The 21853-nt window shown below is 47.7% G+C and overlaps 1 protein-coding gene across 1 annotated transcript in view; it reads right to left on the bottom strand.

Moving 5' to 3' along the window:
- Positions 1 to 3769: 3769 nt before the first annotated feature.
- EMC8 (ER membrane protein complex subunit 8) overlaps positions 3770 to 21853 on the bottom strand; it is a 201966-nt gene continuing 183882 nt past the window's right edge. Inside the window, exon 5 of the mRNA XM_069636428.1 lies at positions 3770 to 12121. Within this exon, the coding sequence (XP_069492529.1) occupies positions 11962 to 12121 (160 nt within the window). The 3' untranslated portion in view covers positions 3770 to 11961. The remainder of the gene's footprint in view (positions 12122 to 21853) is intronic.

Below are 21853 nucleotides of genomic sequence, written 5' to 3' on the forward strand. Positions count from 1 at the left end.
GTCCTTTCCTCCGACGGCGAGGCCAGCCGCGCCACTGTGTCGAGCTTGGCTCCCAGAAACAGGGTGACTTGCGACGGGACCAGGTGGGATTTTGGAAAGTTGAAGGAGAACCCCAGGTCCGTGAGCAGCTGGACGGTCTTCGCAGTGTGCTCCACGGCGAGCTCCCTTGTCCTTGCCCGGATGAGCCAGTCGTCCAGGTAGGGGTAGACTTGGATCCCCTGCAGGTGCAGCCGCGCCGCCACCGGTGCGAAGCACTTGGTGAACACCCTGGGTGCCGACTTCAATCCGAACGGGAGGGCCTTGAACTGGTAGTGCCGCCCTTGGACCACAAACTTGAGGAACTTTCGCTGTCTTTTTAGAATGGGGATGTGGAAGTACACATCCTCCAAGTCCAACGATGACAGGAAATCGCCCTCCTCCAGCTGTCCCAGCATGTGCTGGAGGGTGACCATCCGGAACTTCTGTGCCTTGATGTACTTGTTCAGTCGTCGCAGGTCCAGGATGGGACGCCATCCTCCTGTCTTCTTCTTTACGAGGAAGTACCTTGAGTAAACTCCGGAGCCCCGAAGCCTCTTTGGGACGAGCTTGATGGCACCCTTCTTGAGCATCACCCTTACTTCCAACAGTAGTTGAGGGATGTGATTTTCCTTCCTCGCCACGGGTGGAAGGCGAGGGCACTTCTTCTGGAACTCGAGGGCGTGCCCTTGGGCCAGGGCGTCCAGCACCCAACGATCGGTGGAGATGGACTCCCACATGCTGACGACCCTCGTCAGCCGGCCTCCCACCGGGGTGCTTCGGCGGGGGCCGACCCCACGGTCGATTCAATCTTGTTTGGAGGCCACCTTGCCTCCTTGACCTCCCTGTCGACGACGATGGGCACCACCTGACTTGCTGCGTCCCCTGTAGGCCTCCTGAGACAAAGATCTTGCCACTTGGCGGTACGTCGAGGAGCCACTGCCGGATCCCTTGGAGGCACCTTGTCTGCCTCCGGAGCTCCGAAAGGACGGCCGTCGTTGTTGGAGCAGTCCCAGTGCCCGGGCAGTCTCCGTGTCTGTCTTGATAGCCTGAAGGGACTCATCAACCGCCTTCCCAAACAGGTTGTTCCCGTCCAAGGGCCTGTCCAAAACTTTGGTTTGTACGTCCTGGCAGAAATCCGTCGCCTTGAGCCATCCTCGCTGTCTCAGGCAAAAGCCGTTGCCCAACTGACGGAAACCGGTGTCGGCGATGTCCGTTGCCACCGTGATGGCGTGGTCTGAAGCAATCTCACCTTCCTGTAAGATTTCAAGGGCCTCAGCCCTTTTGGCGTCTGGAAGGAAGTCCAATAGAGGGGCGATTTTGAACCACAACTCCCTGTCGTAGCGGGCTACGATAGCCAGGGCGTTGGCTGCCTTGATAGTCATCGCTGCGGATGAGATGACCCATCGTGTCCAGCTTCCTGCCCTCGCCATCCGGCGAGGAAGTTGATGTCGAGGCCGATGCCCTCCCAGCTTTCTTCTTTGCTGCCGCCGAGACGACCGAATCCGGGGTAGGTTGCGCCCCAAGGCACAAGGGGGCAGCGTCAGGGACCCAGTACTTCTTCTCGTACCAGTCGCTCTTTGCAGGCGCCGTGGCAGGGTTCTTGAGGAGGGCGAGCCCCTCATCCCAGATGTAATCAAGAAGTGGTACGGCGAGGACCATCTTCCTTTTAGCCTCGCGCCGTTGGTAAAGGAACCCTTTCTTCTTCTCTTCGGGGCAGAGCTGGAAGAGCTCGGATGCCCCGGAAATCATGGCATGGAAGGATCCAATCTCGTCGGGCGGGGACACCCAAGCAGGGGGGCGACATGTCCCGTCGTCGCTTCCGTCGTCATCTGTACCTGTCGTAGCCGTGTCCATGCCTGTATCATCCCCGTGGGTAGTAGACCGGGGGGAAGGCAGAGCAGGCCGCAGAGGTGGGAGAGGTGGCAGAGGATACGTCGTCCTCTTCTTATGCGGTGGACTTTCCAAAGGTCTCGGCTCTGGTTCCCCCGTCGGGTCTGGCTCAGGTACCTCCGTCGGGGGGAGGGGCAACCTTGTCCTTATCTACGAGCATAAGGACAATCACTGACAAAATGGCCACCGAGGTGTCCTGCGGCACCGGAAACGACAGGCGCGAGGGCTTTGAGGAACCTCGTCGGCGACACTGTCGCTCTCGTCGTCGCCCTCATCGGGATCCCTCCCGATGGGCTGGGCCTCCCCCACGACTTCGATGAGCTCTTCTTCAGAGGTCGTGTCTGTATCCACGATGGCCACCTGCCCCTCCCCCTCCTTTTCCAACGGGGACTTCATGGGGGTCTTCTCGATGGGCCTGAAAGACGACTCCCTCTGCGGTGGCAGGGAGACTCTGAATCCTGAGGTCGCCTCCACTGGCGTAGCCTCCACAGGCTGAGCCAGGGCCGCTGCGACATCCTCAATCGAGTTCTTAGCAGGGTGAATTAAGGCCATCGTCACCTTCTGTACGCCTGGGGCCTTCACCTTGGGGGGAGGGTCCGAGCCTCGCTCCCCCTCTGCTGGAATCTTCGAGATCGACCAGGGCCTCTCCAGAAGCTTCGCCAGGTTCTCGGACTTCCTCTTACCCGAGCCAGAGCGTTGGCTCGTGGTTGATGGCGCCGGGGAGGATGCGCCCTGCCTGGCAGCCAAGGAGCACGACTGTTCGGCGCTCCCGGTGCTTGGCCTTTTGTTGTGCCCCCGTCGCCGGGGCACCCTCACAGGACTTAGAAGACCGCTCGCCTGACGGGCTCTTCCCTTCAAGCCAGTTGGCGAGACGGTGGTGGCGATCATTCATGGTCAGCTCCGACATGTTCCCACAAAACGCCAGTCCTTCTCCACGTGCGTCTTGTCCTCATGGAGACAGTAGAGGCATAACAAATGCTCGTCCTCCTTGAACACATTCTGAAGCTGGCATCCAGGGCAGGTCCTGAACAGCTTCCCGGGCGTCGAGCTTCCTTTCTCCTGGGCCATGTCCGGTCTAGGCCTCAGAACTTCTGGAATCCTCCAAAAGCTTAACTCGACGAAATCTTCACCCTTGAGGGGGGTAGAAACTCCGAAACAGGTCCCTGTTGATCGGATGTAGAAATGGTGGAGCTTGAGGCACAATTTAACCGAAAAATGAGAAAAATCTCCTGAAAAAGCGCGAAAACGCAGCAAAAGCACGAGAGCTACAGCACGAGGACTCCCAACACTTGAACTTGTGGTAAAAATCTGAGGATGGCTGCCAGAGGCGGGGCTTAGGGAGAGGGCAGTCATTGGCTGGGGGCAGTATGACCCAGAGACCAGTGATTGGTTACTACTAAGAAAGACAGATCAGAAACAAAACTGATGCTGATTTTTTCTATACCGAGGATTCTCGGCCTGACAACAGGGAATATTCATGAGCATGTGAATCCATGCCAGACCCCATGCTGGAGAAGTTATAAGCTGCCCAAAAACTGCTCTTCCCATCGGAAAGGCAACTTAACCATAATAAAGGGTCGCTATCGCAGACTATGACATGTATCGAGAGAGTGAGACACACACATTAAATATTTAACTATTAGTATATCTTAGTAACTATCTGCAACACTCTGGCCACCACAAACTCTTGTTGGATTGCATCATTAGCAATGCCCCCAGAATTTGTATTCCACCTGGGGGCAAGTTGTTTTGCATGATGCGTCTTTTCATGGTTCAGATTGAATTTTTGTACTGCTTGAAGAAATCGTCCTTTATTATGCTGGAGGCAAAGAACCAACACGATAAATGTACAGACAGCTGATCAGTGAAGGAAGTAATTGTTTTTATAAGAATATTTTTATAACATAATTAATGGAAAGAAAAAGTAAAGAACACAAGTGAAACATAATCCGCAGGACAATCAGCTAGCTGGACAGTATAAGAAACAAGTAATCAGAAGCTATTTAATGATGGTCCAGGAAAACAGAGCACAAGGGTTAAAGCCACAAATACTAAACTCAACAAAAATCAAAAAAGTCCCGTCATGGCAAGAGATTAAAACTTGCATTTAAAAATAGATACCCATGCATGCCTTTGAAGAAAGGACAACACATTATGTGAATTTGTGCCAACATAAATCTCCAAAAGCTAATTTAAGAAGCCTCAGTCACCCAAGTGTTTATTAATTCAATCACAGTCTTTGTTTGCCTCTCCATTGCAAGTGCACATACTCCGACAGCACAATGGATGCCGCCCTGTAACCCACCCCTTATATCACACATTATACAGTTAGTTTGAAGGGGGCACATAATGCCAACCCATTTACAATATCAACGATCAGAGACTGAAAATGCTATTCCACATTTACCTTCTTCAGAGAACATTTTGAGCAGTACTTCTGGTATTATTCTCTTTGTATACATTCCTACCCTTCTTCTGTGCCATGCCAATTACAAACTGCAAAATTGGCGAAATCATTGAAGAACAAACTACAAGAGCTTTCAACATCAATGAGCAGTAGTGCAGCATTCTAATCAGATAGACAACGCCCTTTCGCACCACTGCAAGATCAGCTAAGGAGATGAGTCCGGCTTGATATGGAAACCAGTTCATCAAAGAATGAAGAACACAAAAAACAGCAAAGAATTAGAAGACATCCTTGGGAAAACAGTTATTATAGATTAACATATTTCTCTTACGCCCTGCTCTCCCTCATTCCCAACTGGTTGGGTAGGCCTGCATCCGCAAGCAGGTCGGAAAAAGACGACCAAAAAAGATAGCTGCCCTTTTAAGAACTTTAAATTGGTGAGATTACATTGCGTGCGTACCTCTGTGCGCCAGCCCCACCAATCACCCCTACGTCACCAACTGCCCACACCTAGCTTCTGTTTTGTCCACCTACTCGGCAGGTCGGAATTGCTGCACTCTGTAACAACACTCTTTTTGGAACATTACTTTTTGGCTGTACACTCCCCGTTTCATTCAATTGGTGTATTTTTAATTTTGTATTCAATTGCGGTGCCTCCCTCTGATGCATGCTGTTTACTAGGAGATTCAAGCAGCGCATCCATTGTCAAAAGCAATTTTCAGCAACCGATCCACATCATGCCTGCATCCTAGCGATCCATCACCCAGTGAGTTTATATGTCTTCGACTGTGGAATTCACCCGAGGTCTTTGTGTGTGTGTCTTCTTTCCAAGTCGCAGTTGGGAACATTACCGAAGATGATCGAAGACTTCAGGAAGAGGCTGATAATGCTAAGGAGCACACCGTATCTGCAGGTGGGGTCTGTGTTTCGGCACCAGTCTTCGGTACCCAAGTGGAGACCGCCTCCCAAGTTCTGGGGTCTTCAGGGTACTGATCAGGGGAAAGCACAGGCCTTTACACCTTCAAGTACCTCTGGGTGGGAAAACGCTAGTACCTCCAGGTGGGAAAAGGATCTGGAAAGATCCACCCGATAACGGAAGATTTGTTTGCTCCTGACAAAATCATTACAATGTGGGGAAGGACCGCTTCTGCCTCAGACAACTATACGACAAACATAGCCATAAAGAGACGTAAGCCTCGAGGGTGAAATCCCTACAGACTGGTTCCCTGTGATGGCACCGGCAGTTATGCACACGGATAAGACTAGCCATGAGGAGGCGAAGACTCCAAGGGTTGAATCAGTACCAACTGGTTCCTCTATTACTGCATCGGTACCCTGTAGAGATATCTCAGTTGGTTCTTCTGGTGCTCCGGTACCCAAGAAAGTTGATACTAGGTCTCATTAACGTAAACATTCTAGTTTATGTACAGGCTTGGTACCAACTTCACCAAAGAGGCATAAACAAAGTAAATCCAAGGATACACATTCTGTTCCTTCGGTACCGAAAGTGCAAGAAGAGAGTATTAGTCTCATCTCTGAGCCCGAAGACTTTGATTCTTCAAAGTACTTTACAGTGCCACCTGAAGAGATTTTTGGCACTCCAGTGAATTCAAAGACTACTGATTTTATTCCTCAATTCTCTTCCGATTCAGAGGAATTGTCAAGGATCCTGCTAGACCTACTTCTAATTTGGTTTTGACTAACATACAAGTTTCTAGACCCGTTGTGGTCAACATTTTCAATCTTGCTCAGCAATCTTCCAGGGTTGACTCATCCATTTTCCTGTTGAGGGTAGAAAAGATTCACGAGCCATCTGATATGGCCAAACACATCACTAATACAGTCAAGGAAACTATGTTGTCTGAATCCCCTTTGGAGGTTCTAGCACACTGTATTAAATAAATAATTGGTCCATCTGACCCTTCTCAAGGAGCAGTTCCTAATGAGGCAGCTCCAGTGATAACATCAGTTACAGTTGAAGTAGAGGCGGCTGCTCTGCCAGTCAAAAACATAAGCAGTCCAAAGGTACTGATACAGATTCAGACGATGAAGCTTAAATCGGTTTCTCCTAATAAAATCTTTCGTGACATTGTGGCTAAGATTATGCAACCTCTGGAAATTGTGCCAAAGGACAACCCAGAGACTGCGGGTGTTTTTGGAAAACTGCCCTCAACAGGCCTTGACTCATTGGGGCAAACTTTATTCTGATCCTCATATTTAAAAATCTTTGGATGCTAAATAGAAAGTACCCAAGGAGGAACCTTTTCTGCTAATGGGAAATCATCTGGCACAATCTACTGTGGTTTCAGCAGCTTTGGGTACTAAGGACAGATCCCTTCACCGTCTCCCTCTATTGTGCTGGATAAAACCTCTAAAGCCTGGGGGCGCAGGGTAAGAAGTTATATAACAATTAATCTCTCCAACTCAGGCCTGTCAATACGGCCACAGTTTTGGCAGGTTTTAATATTTTAAATTGGGATTCCTTGGATCGGTTTACAGAAAAGCTTCAAGAGCAACAGATTAATTCTCTTTCTAGGTCTCAGAAAGGAGAGAGGTGGCCATTCAACAACTACAGGTAGTTAAAGATTTGACAGACACTACGGCGAGGGCCGTTATGGTGCTGACTGTATGCATAGACATGCCTTATCTGGCGGCCACGTCCCTACATCAAGATATTCAGGCCAACGTTTTAGACTTTCCTTTTGATGGTAAAACACTGTTTGACCCTTCTACTGAGATTCTTCATAAGTGCAAGGCAAGCGTTACTGCGGCAAAATCACTCAGTTCCATCTCAGTGAAACAACCGTATCATCAGAATTTGAAAATCTTTTAAGCCGCGCTCTTAAGGAAATAATCTTTCATCCATGGCCACTGCATCATATTATCCTCGGTTAAGAAGAGGAAACTCGGGCTGAAGGCGAAGTCAGGGGTTACTCCCTTGACTTCCACTTCTCAAGATCAAACGTCTGTTTGACTTCCATCTGTGCATGTAAGTTCCAGCTGCTCCGATTACTATCAAGAAGCATACATCCCCAGTAGCAGGAACGATGTAGAGTTTTCTACACATCACTCAGGAGGAATGGGTTTTAAATATAATTTGCCACGGTTACTCCCTGGCCCTTTCTGCTACACTTCAGTCTTCCCCTCCGAAGTTCCAAAAATCATCCCCAGAACTTTTAAAAGTGATTCAAAAGCAACAGAATAGGTTCCAGAAGACAAATTGGGTTGGGGTTTTACTAGTGTTATTTTAGAATTCCAAAAAGAGACATGTGAAATTCGTCCAATTCAGGATCTTTCCGATCTGAACCAATTTCTGCTAGTGAGATTTCCACATGGTTACTGTGCCTCAGATTCTCACAGCGCTTCAGCACAATGACTGGATGGCATCCATAGATCTTCAAGATGTGTACTTTCATAATCCCATATTCAGGGAACACTACCAGTATCTGAGGTTCAACATAGGGAAGTCGCATTAGCAGTACACTTGCATCCCATTCTGGCTCAATTCAGCCCCTAGAGTGTTCACCAAGGACCTGGGGCTGTTGCAGCTCACCTTCGGTTGAAGATGGTGCATCTTTATCCGTACCTGGACAATTGGCTTTTGAAAGCACTATCTCCAGAAGAATTGTTGCAGAAGATGCAATGGACATGGGACACTTTACAAATTAGGTTTTTCGGTAAACGTGGCAAAGTCAAAACAAATTCCTTCGCAAAGGATTGATTTTATTGGAGCAGTACTGAATACTGCTCTAGGAAAGGCCTTTCAAGTGAATGGGCGGCAGCAATTCAATAGGTGATCTCAGTGTTCAGAACACATCTAGTTATTTCAGCATTGTGGTTCCAAACACTTTTGGGGCTGATGGGATCTTGCATCAACCTAGTCCCCTACGCAAGTCTTTGAATGAGGACCATTCAGGGGCATCTCGCCAACAATTGGAACCAGCTGTTGGATTCGATTCTCAGGATATGAATGTTCCAATTCAGCTTTACATTCAGGATTTCCAGGAATGGTGGAACAAAACCAGAGAACTTGCTGATCAGAATTCCCTTTCAAGCAACTCATCTTCAGATTGTGATAACAGGCTCGGTGTATGGTTGGAGGCCCACTGTTAAGATCTGACGGCTCAGGGCCTTTGGTCATTCCAAGAAAAGAAATCCCAAATGTCGTAGAACTAAGAGCGATTTTTTTAATGCTCTGAAATGCTGTCTTCCCTGCCTTATGGGAAAGGTCATCAAAGTACTTACAGATGATACCACTGCAATGTTTCAGGTCAACAAACCGGGGGGAAACTCGTTCCCTTTTTCTGTGTGTCCTCAAAGAGAAAGTATGGTATTGGGCCATGGAGAACCACATTTTCCTGTACGCGTCCCATCTAGAGGGAAACAAGAATGTCTTACCGGACAATCTGAGCAGGCTAAAATCCGCTCCACACAAGTGGGAACTGAAAATGTCAGTTGTGAAGATATTTCAAAAGTGGGGTCATCCAGCAGTGGACCTCTTTGCCAGACAGAACAATGCTCTTTGTCCTCGGTTTGCTTCGAGTGAGAGCCTGGGTCGTTATACCTTGGGAGACACCCTACAGCTGGACTGGTCGAACAAAACCTTTATGCGTTCCCTCCACTTCCCGTGATACGCAAGGTGTTAATGAGGTTCAGGTTGTCTAGAATTTGACAAGGTTTCTTGTAGCCCAGTTCTGGCCACGACAAATTTGGTTTCCAGATCTACTGGAACTAGCAGGGTCAACAAAGTTAGATCTACCCATCTTGGAAGATCTTCTGACTCAACAGGAGGGGAAGATGCTTCACCCCTCCGCTCAATTGCTGAATTTGAAGGCTTTGTTCCAGGGGCACTGACCTTCGCCCATCTTTAATCATCGGAACAAAATTTGATGACAGCTTCCAGGAAAGCTTTGACAAGAAAGCAATATCGGATCAAATCGTATGCGTTTCTGCCATTGGGCTCAAAACTGCAGTCTGAACACGCTAAAAGCGGCAATTGATGACATGTTTTTCATGTTTTATTTGGTATCTACAACAGTTAAAGTTGATTCTTGCAAACATGGTCTGCTATTGGTGTATATTTGAATAGAGAGCAAACATCTTTTTCTCCGTCAAATGAGGCTATTCACAGGCACTTTGAAGGCCTTCATTTGCATCCACCGTTTCACAAGCCACCACCTCAGCGGGATCTGAATACAGTCCTTTTGGCTCTAATGCACAAGCCTTTCCAACCAGTATCATCCTGCAATTTGGATCTTTTGACATGGAAGACTTTTTTTTTTTATTAGCCATTACATCTGCTAGGATGATTGGCGAGCTCAAGGCTCTGTCATCAAAGGAACTTTATTTTCACAAGGATAAGGTAGTCCTTCGTACAGTACCCTCCTTTTTACCTAAGGTGGTTTCGGAATTCCATCTGAATTCAGAAATCTTCCTTCCAATTTTTCATCCCAAACTGTATGCATCAGCGGCTGAGGAAATCTTACATAATCTGAGTAAATCTCACATAATCTGGACGTATCAAGAACTGTCAAATTCTATTTAGAGAGAATGAAACTATTAAAGGAAATCAGACCAGCTTATTATTACCTATGGTGGGCTTTCCCCTGGTAATAAGGCTGTCAAAGCTTCTATTGCCAGGTGGGTTGTTTCATCTATTGTAAAGTCTTACGATGTGAAGGGGCTTTCGGTTCCGCAGAGACTTTGGACTCATTCAATAAGAGCCAAGGCAGCATCCGTAGCCTTTATTAGGCACGTCCCCATCGGAGAAATTTGCAAAGCTGCTACTTGGGCTACTCCACTTGCTTTTTTCAAGCACTACGCTATGGATGCATCCTCCAGGAAAGGCGCCAGATTTGGCCAAGAGGTGCTCTGCAACTTGTTTGCTTGAATCACGTATGCGCTGTCCCCTCCACCTTAATGATATTGAGGCTTTGTATTCTGGTCCCCACCAGTTGGGAAGAAGGGCGAGCAGTACATAAGAAAAATGAAATAATTATCTTCATGCTGATTCAGGTTCTCTTGGTCCATGCTGTCCCTCCTTCACAACACCCACCCAGCCATCGCAATTAAAGCATATACTTGATTACAACTTCCAGTAGGCGAAATCAGGAACTGGGTGCATCCCAACAATATGCAGTAATGGACAGTTATCAAACAAGGACAGTTGCATTATTTAATGCCACAAACAGGCAGGGTTATATGACTTCAACATTTTAGAACACCACTAAGACCAACTGAAAAGCATTCTCAGCAAGTAGCATCACGGATATGGAAAAACCTCTCTTTTTGGACCCAGATCCTCTTTTCTATCACGTAAAGAGGCCACTAAGAAGAATAAATGCAATAGGATGCATTTTGGCAAATATAAAAACAAACTAGCTTCCTTGATAAACTGGCACATAGCAAAAGCATTTATTGTTGTGTCCATAACTTATTTTACATGGCATTGAGGCCGTGCCAGGGATACTAGCAAAGCATATTCAATCAAACAATGTAATACAAATTTTCCATCTACAAAAGCTTGCAACACCATCATGTACACCTACCCAGTAGCTACCAGAGGCTCATTCAACTTTCCCAAAATACCGTTGCTTGACCAGAATTTTAATCACCATCCAAGAGAATAGACTAGTGTCCCATAATCACCTACTGATGTATTGCAGACTATCTTTTTCTGGGGTAGGCACAGGCTCCACCATTTCAAAGAGGTAGTGTAAATTGTATCCCTGAAGAGGTGGGGATGTGGTCAATCCTTTCAAAAGCCAATTCTGATGCATAATAAAGTTGGTAGACAAGGGACAGTCACTAAAATTGGCACCCTACAAATGTCCCTATTTAATTAGAAAAAAAGCCTGCCAGGCGGCCATAATTAATTACACGAATAATGAGCATTTATTCACCCGGAACATATTGGTCTCATTTCAATTAGACATTATGTATTATTCTCCAACTGAATGCTATACATTGATAAAAGGCCTATGGTATTCTAAAATGATTAAGGATGATGTGACTTGGGCTTTTGTTAAGTACATTGATTTAAAACAATAAAGTGGGGAGTGGGTTGGGAAGACATAGCAGGGTATTTTCATACCAAAGTAATAATCTGGAGTACAGAATGGAATGCTAATCACATATTCAATGAGAGCATCTTAGGTGACCTTTTGTCCCCAAGAAGAGAGCGTGTGAGAAGTGCACTTACCAAGAGCAATTGGCTTTTTTTCTGGAAAATATTCTTAAAGAGCCGTTTAAAGGGCACGTTACCAGTGAGCAAGAAAATACATATTCCTGAATCAAATACAGATAAATATGCATTAAATCTCCAACTTTAAGCAATCTCAGTTATGTGGCAAAATATGGATAAAAATAAATTAGGGAAAACATTTTAATTTGCATACAGAGTTTTAGTGGACCACAATATTAATTGCGTCTGGTAAAGAATCCATTTAGAAAATCCTGCTGGCAAGGTCTTTAAAGTTGATCTGTGGAGAGATTGGACTATTAATAAAATTCCCACGATTCTGAGTGCTAGGATCCAAAATGTGTTGGAATTTCCATAAAAAAAATGTCAGTCATTTCTCTTATTCACATTTAAATAGGTCTTGCTCCACCATGGAAATTCCCATTCTGCCTGTCCTAGGAAGCATTCAACATAAATGTAGAATGGCCTTATTGATCTCTGGGTTTGTCCAATCGTTCCGAATGTCATCGAGATGGTTATCAAAATCCACCAGGGTTTCATATGACCTGCCTTCAAGGAGCGATCCTGAAATTCTTTGGACTTCACCCCAATCCTCATAGTAGTCACTGGAATTACAAAACAGGTATTTAATGTACAAGCATATACCTCAGTTTTCATATTTGATAGGCTGAAATGTACAACTTTAAAAAGTTAACTGGCTAAAGGCCTTAAATTGCCATAAACCACAGTGAAGATTAAAGATGTTACCAAACTTAACTTGCATATGTTACCATATGTATAACATGCCATATGTAAAGCACACCATGTTGAAGCCTTATGTAGAATTATTTTTTATTTTAAACTTATCAAAAAGAAAACATTATTTATTATTTTTACATACAGGAACTTCAAAATAGGTTGAAAAAAATCTAGCCAAAAATACTCCGTACCAAATGTCATTGCAGCAAGAAGTCGCAAAGGTCTCACAATTTTAAAAATCAAAGATAACCCACATCCAGTACATTGGAGGACACACCAACCCGTAGCTAGAAACATCTCTATATTAGTGAGAAACTCATGTACTTTTGGTCCTTATGATTCTAAAATTAACATATTTGGGGTGTGGGTTCCGTGATCAGTATGAGGAGAAGATGAATAGCATTGTAGACTTACAACCTAAGAGAGAAGCATGAGTGTGGATGGCTCAACATAGTAACCAGCTCTGCCACTTAACTTGAGGTCAATCCGCTTTGCTTCTCCATCTTTCAATTGGGCCGTGCCACTGAGTGGACATAGTAGTGCCCTGGTGAACAACTATGGTAGGCAGGTGGACTCCATTCCTCAGTTCAAGTTGAGGTCCATCACGGAAATTCAGAGTTTGGATTTCTGGGTGGAGAAAGCGACCGCCTAGCTGAATGAGCAAATCCTCTCTCAGAGGAAGACAAAATGGAGGACAGATGGATATTTTCAGACGTTCTGGGTACCACGTACTTCTAGCCCAATCTGGGGGCAATGGACTTCCTGAACTTTCTCAACCTCCTGAGAACATGAGGAATGACTGGGACTGGTGGAAACGCATCCAGGAGCGTAAATCCCCAATCCACTACAAACGCGACTCCCAGAGATCGTCCCCTGAGGAAATTCCCTGCAGCAGAACAGGTTGCACTTCCTGTTGACAATGGATGCAAATATCTCTCATTTAGGGGTTCCCCAAAGGGCAGAGCTCTATAGAGGACTTCCTGAGCTAACTCCCACTTGTGGGACACTGTGGTATGCCTGCTCAGAGAATCCGCCGCTGTGCAATCCGCTGCAGAGATTCCTTCTTGTAGTGCCAAAAACTAGAGCTGCGTTGCGTTGCTTCCCTGCAGAGTGGTAGTGACCCTATACACCCTCTCTTGTTGAGGTAATGCATGGCCACTGTGATCAGTCATTATCAGGATATTCCTTCCTCGTACAGATGGCAGAAAGGCCATCAGGGTTAGTCTGATTGTCTTGAGCTCCAAAAGGGTGATGTGTAGTTTGGACTCCAACCGAGACCAGCTGATCATCAGACCATTGGTATGTGCCACCCCCCCCCCCCAACCTGTGAGGGAGGTGTCCATAACTACCGTTCTCTCTGGCCATGGTTGCCAAAAAGGTTTCCCTTTCAACACAATCTCCTTGCAGGCCACCACATGAGATCCCGAGCAACCTTGCTCGGGACCTGAATAAGATCAGTCATCCTGCCGGAGAACTGTGACCACTGGGATCTGAGGGGCCACTGAAGGGATCTCATCCTCAGATGGGCCTCTGGCACCAGGGAAATCCAGGATGCCATGAGGCCCAGCAACCTCAGAAAATTCAAGGGCGGTAAACATTGGACAGAGGAAGAGTCCTGGACTACTCCAATGAATTGCAGCTTTTGGGAAGGTGTCATCTTGGACTTCTTGAAGTTGAGGGAGAAGCCCAGTTTGTGGAGATAGTGTCAGGAACTGTCTAGATGTTGCAGAGCTTGTTCGTGTGAATCAGCCAATCGTCCAGGTTGGGGTAGATGTGAATCCCTCCCCTCCTTAGATCCGCTACCACCACCGCCATCAACTTGGTGAAGAGAGAGCAGTCTTTCTAAATCAGTCTTTTAGTGAAAAGATTTTTCTAAATCAAACTGCCATGCCACAGCCGCACACAAGTGCAGTGGCTGACAGGCTCTGCGGGACTTGCAAGGAGATGGCGAGGAGAACGGGTATGTGTATGCACGAGTTTTGCTTTGGGCGGCAGGTGGGGTCTGTGGGGAGGGGGCTGGGGCTGAAAATCCCACGGGAGAGAGTGGGGTGGTACACAGAATAAAAATGTGGGGATTGGGGGGATGAAACTGCCCAAATATTTCTATAATAAAATACATTTAAAAGGTCAAGTGAAGATTCCAAGATGGCGGCTGAAGGGGGAAGAGGTATCTGGGATTGCCCCCCGCCCCCTCCGGGGCCGAGATAGTCAAGTTGGACAAAGATGCAGATGAAAAGCTCACAGAAGCCTGAAAGCCGTCAGAGATAACACAGGAGAGATATGCCCCAGCAGAAATCCACTACGAAGCCTGCATGGAGAAAGAGCAGCAGGCCAGAGCGAGCGCCCCAAACAGTGCGTCACGGAGACACACAGCGACTGCCGGATCCGAAACGAGCGTGGAGCAGGGGGCCAGCAGCTTGACGGGTGAGGGAGACCGCTCACCGGAGTTCACAGGAGACAGGCGGCCGGGGACACCGCCTCTACCAACAGGACATCCACGTGCCCCGCTCATATACAGCGAGCACTCCCGGCGGGGCAGCGGATCAGCTCCAGAGACGGGAGGCATGGCACATCGGAGACCCACCGGTGCTGGCCCCTCTGGATTCAGCATGTGAGGGCAACCCGGCCCACAACCCGAGACGCCAGGAGCACAGAGGAGGAGCCGGTCACGAGAGAACAACAGAGGACACGAGAGCAGGTACCAGGCACCCCACAAGGATCACTCCTAATACAGGCTGCGTGCCGGCAGACATCAGCCCTAGGGGGACAAATTAAAAGACACCCCTCACCAGCGGGCAGCAGCTGGGGGTATCCCATAGAGGCCTGCTCGGAAGCGCCTCCTCCTCCCCCTAAGAAAGACAGACCATTAAACCCACGGCACTGGTACTGTGGACACCCCACCAGCATCAGGGGAAGAAACACCTAAGAAGCTACAGGACCCACAGGGAAGACACCAGCAACATCCCGGTAAGCCTCCATACTGCGCAACGAGCACCCCCCACCCCTGCCAACACCCTAAGCAAACCATTCAGAGGGGTCACACATGACCGGGTGCCCATACAGAGCCCAAGGAGCATGCGGGAAGTCAGCTCCACCCCGGGAAACATCCGGGCCGCAAGGGGAGCTATCGCACACCGATCCATTCCAGAGGGCAAAGCCAAAGGGAAATAACCATACTCATCTACCACGCACCCAGCCAGGGGAGCCGGGGAAAAGGAAGACCTGCCAAGATCGCACTAAGAGGGGAACCCTCACCCGGAGTGCCCCCTGCGGGGGGTTAGATACAAAGAAACGCGGACCTTCACACGAAGCCGCAGGCCGATACCGCCCAACACACAAGACAAAGGAATTCGCAATACACAAACAGGGGCTGCAAGAGACCAAAGGAAGCCCCTGGAGGCTAAGTGCAACCCCATGACAGTAAAGCAACATTCTCCCTACAGTATCCCCCGAGAAGCAAGGGGGGACCGCAAACAAAGACCGAGGGGGGGACCCCCACCTCCCTCCCCTCTACACATCAGGGGAAGGCCAAGCCGGCCCAGGGGGTGCACCTACACCCCAAACACAAACGGCGAGAAAGAACAGCACACATGTCAAGATTCAAGGGCAAACAAACACAGATAACCCTGCAGCTACCCCAGGCAAGACAAAAGCCGAGTCTGGTCCAGCTTTGGGGCACAGACGCAACAATGCAACAGAAAGGGAAGGTCTCAAGAGACCAAACAACCGCAACAGACACGGCACATGCAGAGATGGCGACCAAAGAGGACATCAAAACATACCTCGGGGAATTCCAGGCCCAGCTAATGGCGTCCATGCAATCGCAATTTGAAGCGATGAAAAGTGAGATCAAAACAGCGATGCAGGAACTAAAAATCGAAGTAGTAAATTTAGGGGAAAGGACGGATACTCTGGAGAAAGTCGTGCAAAACCTAGAAGAGGAGATGCAACAACAGGCAGAAACTCAGGACCACCTTGTCAGACTGACCCACAACCTCGAACCTCAATGCGGGGACTTAGAAAACTGATCCAGGAGATCCAACATTAGAATAAAAAATATGGTGGAAACACTAGAGAATGAAGATCTTAAGGAAGCAGTGCAACAAGTCTTCAAGGAAATTCTAGCAACGGAAGAGGACTGCGATATCCCAATAGACAGAATACACCGAGTGGGGCCACAGATCAGGAGAACCAGGAGCCCGTCCACAGGACTTACTAGTAGCGCTCACATCCTACTGCCAAAAAAACAGATTCTTTGAAAAGCTAGGTCCATGGCCAACGCATATCGAGGAACCCAAGTGGGGTTTAGCATCCCCCACAAAGTTATCCCTGAGTACTGGAGGGCATGGCGCAGCAGACTACATGCTCAAGTGCAAGTACCAAAGCCCTCCTCTGGGCAGTTATTAGGGGGTGGGGGGTGGGAAATCGCATGTTGGGGTTTGCGACGCAGAGACAGGAGGGGGTGGAGGGGACATGAGGGGGGGATCCAGAAGGAAACAAATCCAGCTTACAAGCATCCAACGGCAGCCAACAGTGACCACCCATACCATGAAAGAATGGGGTGAAAAATACTAACCTACAATGTTCGAGGGTTGAACTCCCAGGTTAAAAGAAAGAAGGTGGAGCATTTTCTACAAAAAGGGAAATATGTCATAATAATGGCTCCAGGAAACCCACATAAAAAGCCAAGACAGCGGGAGGCTCCCACTGAAAGGGTTCAATCAAATCTGCCAGGCCAACAAGCAGGAGAAAAGGGTGGGCGTCCTGATTGCATTTCACAAATCCTTACCCGCAAATTCACAACATCCAAGCAGACAAACGGGGGAGATTCCTATTCCTAAACACACATATCGATGACACTAGCAACTATCTATGCCCCGAACAGGGGCCAGGACAGCTTCATCAGAGACAGTCTGGATAAATTAGAAACATTTGCCAAGGCGGAAGTGGTGCTGGGGGGACCTCAACATTGCATGGGACCCTAATTTAGATTGATCAAGCTTCAGACTGCCGGGTCAGGAAACACCATTGAAGGCCACAAAACTAAAAATGGGGAATCTAGCATTGGAAGGTGTATGGAGGTTGGTCTGGGGGCAGACCCAGGGATTTACGCACTTTTGCACGTCCACAACTCCAGATCCAGAATAGACTACCTCTGGGTCTCCACAGGACTCCTCAGGAAGATCGAATACGCATAGATAGGAGTATTATCACTCTCTGATCACGCCCCACTTTGTGCAGATTTCCGTCTGTCCCACCGACGGGCGGGGTTATGGAGATGGAAAATCCCAGCGGAAATAATGCAGGACCCCATCATGGGGAACACGATCAGGGAACACATAATAGAATATTTTGCAAGTAACAATTCCCCTGAGATTTCAAGGGCAACCTTATGGGAGGCCTTTGAAGCAGTGACCAGAGCACACTTCATTGCACTCCAAGCACAAAGAGACAAACAGAATCGCCTGTAGGAAGTGGAGCTGGAGGGCAAACTAGAACCAATCAAAGCGGAGATGGCCCAGAATCGGTCATCTAAGTTAAAGAGAGTCTTGAGGCATATTCAGGGGTAGCTGGAGACCATCCGCACCAAAAGAGCAGAAAGAAGCCTATTGCACTTTAAACACTGGTATTATATAAAAGTGAACAAATTGGCCAGACTTCTGGCCAGGCAATTAAAAGGGAAGCAACAGAAACAGTCAGTCAAAGCACTGAAGGATGAGCAAGGGCAAACAAGGACTCAGAAGATGGAAATCGGGAACATCTTTAAAGAATTCTATCATTGCTTATATATCACAGACGGTCCCAATGAGGGGGAACAGGACATATCTGGACGGTATCTCCCTCCCAACGATCACAAATGAAGAGAAACAGCTGTACAGCCCAATCACAGAAGAGGAGGTAGTCAGGGCAATCCGGGACCTCCCCAACAACAAAGCCTCGGGCCTGGACTGCTATACTGCACTATTGTATAAGCTATATGAAGATAATCTATCCCCCATCTTTACAGAACTTTTCAATACCTTTAAAGAAAAGGGCACTATTAAACAGACCATGAATGAGGCTAAAATAGTAGTATTCCACAAACAAGGGAAAGACCTGGCACTCCCCAGCTCATACCGCCCGATTGCGCTAATAAATCTAGACGCAAAACTGTTCACCAAAATACTCGCCAACAGACTCTCGAGGGTGCTCCCGAAACTGATTCACCAGGACCAGTAGGGCTGCGTCCCCAACAGACGGACCCACGATAATATTAGGAGAATAACAAACAATCGAAAAAGTAGGTATAACACACACACCAGGAACACTATTGGCACTCGACGCGGAAAAAGCGTTCGACCGCATTGAGTGGCCACTGTTATTTCGCATCTTGGGAAAGATGGGCATGGGGGAGGTCTACATAAATATGATACGGGCTAACTACAACACCCCCAGCGTATGGATTGCAGTAAATGGTGCGCTATCAGAAAAGGTCAGGATAGAGAGGGGGACCAAATAGGGATGTCCCCTCTCGCCACTCCTGTATGCGATATTCTTAGAACCCCTTCTGGCGCGAATGAGGGATACACCAGACATCAAAGGCATAGACATGGGGGGGGCGACATCCCACAAAATAGCAGCATATGCCGATGATATGTTGGTAGCCCTGGGAGACCTGGCGAAGACACTGCCGATCCTCCTTCAGGAGATGAAGACCTACAGAACCATCTCTGGGCTAAAAAGAAACAGACAGAAGTCGGAAATACTTATACTGGCGGGAAATAGAGACTCTATCCAAAGACTAGCAACGGCTCTCCAAAGGACAGTGGCAGCAAACTGGGTCAAAAACTTGGGAGTCACTCCGACCAGTCGCACAGATAAACTATATGAAGAGAATTATCCCCAACAACTAGACAAAATCATGAGGGACATAGAGAGGTGGAACCACCTATCAACATCGTGGTGGGGCCAGATCACGGTAATAAAAATGACAATACTGCCCATAATCATGTACTTATTCCAGGCGCTGCCGATTAGAGTCCCGGCCTCCTACATCTAAAAACTAACAAACCCAATAATGACATATCTGGCGAAAAAAAAAGACTCCCAGGGTATCCAGCTCAGTCCTTACGGCTCAGAGAATGAACAGAGGCTGCGCCCTCCCCTACTACCATAAATACTACAAGGCAGCTCAACAGTGGGTCTTTAAAGAGTGGATCCCAGACTCCTCCCAGAAACTCTGGATAGCCCAAGATAGAGCAGTAGCTACAACTCGACTCTGCCATCTGGATAAAAAAAAAAGAACATAGGCACCCGAACGTACAAATAAGCGAGGTAATGAAGGCAACGCTAGGGATATGTGACAGCGGCACCCAAAAAGACACCGACAATAGACCCGGCACCCTTTATGCCAATGTTTAAGACCCAGAGTTCCAACCGGGTATGGAGAAAGGCGCATATCAAAAGTGGGAGGAAGCAAGATGTACAAAGATAGGCGACATGTACCAGAGCCAGGAGATTAGAACCTTCGAAGACTGCACGACACAACTTGGTCTTACCAACAACGATCGATACAAATACGAGCAATTGCACCATTGGCTGAGCTCCCCATGGATCAAATATGCAGCGACAAGGAAACTAACCCTGTTTGAAACATATATAACGATACATGCAGGGACCAAGAAATTTGTTTCAGACACCTATAAACTCCTTAAGGCCGAATCCGAAGAGATCAAATGGCTATACATGAAAAGGTGGGAAAACACACTCAGGGGCGAAGTCTCAAAAAGTCAATGGAATACATATGGGCGCCAATCCCCAAACTGACGTGGGCCGTGCAGACAAGGGAGATGTGGACGAAGATCCTTGTGTAATCGCATTACACTCCAGAACGACTAGACACAATGTATAAAACCACCCCTAACAAATGATGGAGAGAGTACGGGGCCGAGGGAAACTGGAGACAGCTGGTGGGATTGCCCGGCACTCCAGTAATTCTGCACAGTTGTCAAAACTCAAATGAAGTCAATGTTTGCCGGAGTGGGGGAAGAGGTGTAGCTGTGTGACCTCTGGAACCCCAGAGACAAACTCCTGACAAGGTCACAGAAACGGAATTTCATGGGCCTGCTAACAGCGGCATGGCTGGCCATTGCCCAAAAGTTGAAACAGAGCTCCACCAACATTGATCGAATGGCTGCAAAGAGCATGGTCACATATGGCGATGGAACGCATCACATACAACATTCAAGGAGATTGCCAGAAATTCAGAACGTACTGGGGGTCGGCCATTGACTATCTACAGGGCAGGAACAATGGTGCCAGCATAAAATAAGGATTTTGGACATGTTCACATAGAAGTCAACTGGACTCGGACACATGATCTGCCACACACACAGCCACACACACACACACACACCCCCCTCCCTCCCTCCTTCCGGAGGGGGGGAGAGGGAGGTAGGAGGGACTGTTATGGACATGTTTGGTCCGTATGTTGTTAAGAAATGCAATAAAACATGTTTTTTAAAAGAAATGTCAAGAGAAAAAGACCTTTGCAATGCTTTTTTTACGATCAAAAGAAAATCAGTATTGTCAAATCAGTCTTTTTCTCTTCAGACCTTCAAAATAAATATGTCTTTTCACATAGAACCAGACCCTCATGGCAGAGGTGAGCCCGAAAGGCAGAACTAGAAACTGATGTAGTGTGAACTGCCAATGGCAAATCTCAGGTACTTCCTGTGCTTGAAATCTATTGGCACATGGAAGCGTGCATCCTGGAGATCCAATGACACCATCCAATTCTGGCGCTGAATGGCCTGGAGGATCTGCAAAAGAGTGACCATCTTGAACTTATCCTTCCTGAGGAACTTGTTCAAGCACTTCAAGTCCAAGATGGGTCGCAATCATCCGTACTTTTTGGGGATCAGAAAATACGGCAAGTACCAGTCTGGATTCATCTCCGCCGCAGGTACCAATTCACCTGCACCTTTCTCGAACAGGGTTATCACCACCTGTAAGATGAGCGGACCTGGATCGTTCAAGGACTGGCCTCTTGGAGTCCTTTTAAGAAAAAGAAGGCCATAATTTAATACTTCACCACTGTTGCAGATGCTGAGATAACCTGCCTCCTACCACAGTTCTGTGGATGAAGGCCTCAAAGTGGTTTTGGAATTGCAGACGCTGCGGATGGCAGAGAGGCAGAGGGTGTTTAAGGACCTCTACGTCCTCCTGAACCACAAGGCTGTCTCCTTCGTCCTCTCTAAGAGAATTGGCCTCTCCATTTTCCGACGGACGAGTAAAATCAAAATGACCGACCCTCTAAAATGAGAAGTCAATCGGCCTTGCTACGGCTGACGACGTGCAGCACTCAGACTTAGCAGCAGCTTTTTAAGACTGCAGCTTTTCTAAGCTCTTATCCGCCCTAGAGTCAAAAAGCTGAGAACCCTCAAAGGGCATATCCAAAAGCCTAGCTTGCACATCAGGTATGTAACCAGACTTCCGCAGCCATGCAAACCTCCTTAAAACAGTACTTGCTGCCATGCAGCGGCTGATGAAGTCTGCTGTGTCTAACCCAGACTGCAGAGATTGGCAAATGGCATCTTTATTTTGGAGGAAACCCTTGC

The sequence above is a fragment of the Ambystoma mexicanum genome, chromosome 1q, assembly GCF_040938575.1.
Source record: "Ambystoma mexicanum isolate Mex_15411 chromosome 1q, UKY_AmexF1_1, whole genome shotgun sequence".
Taxonomy (NCBI): Eukaryota; Metazoa; Chordata; class Amphibia; order Caudata; family Ambystomatidae; genus Ambystoma; species Ambystoma mexicanum.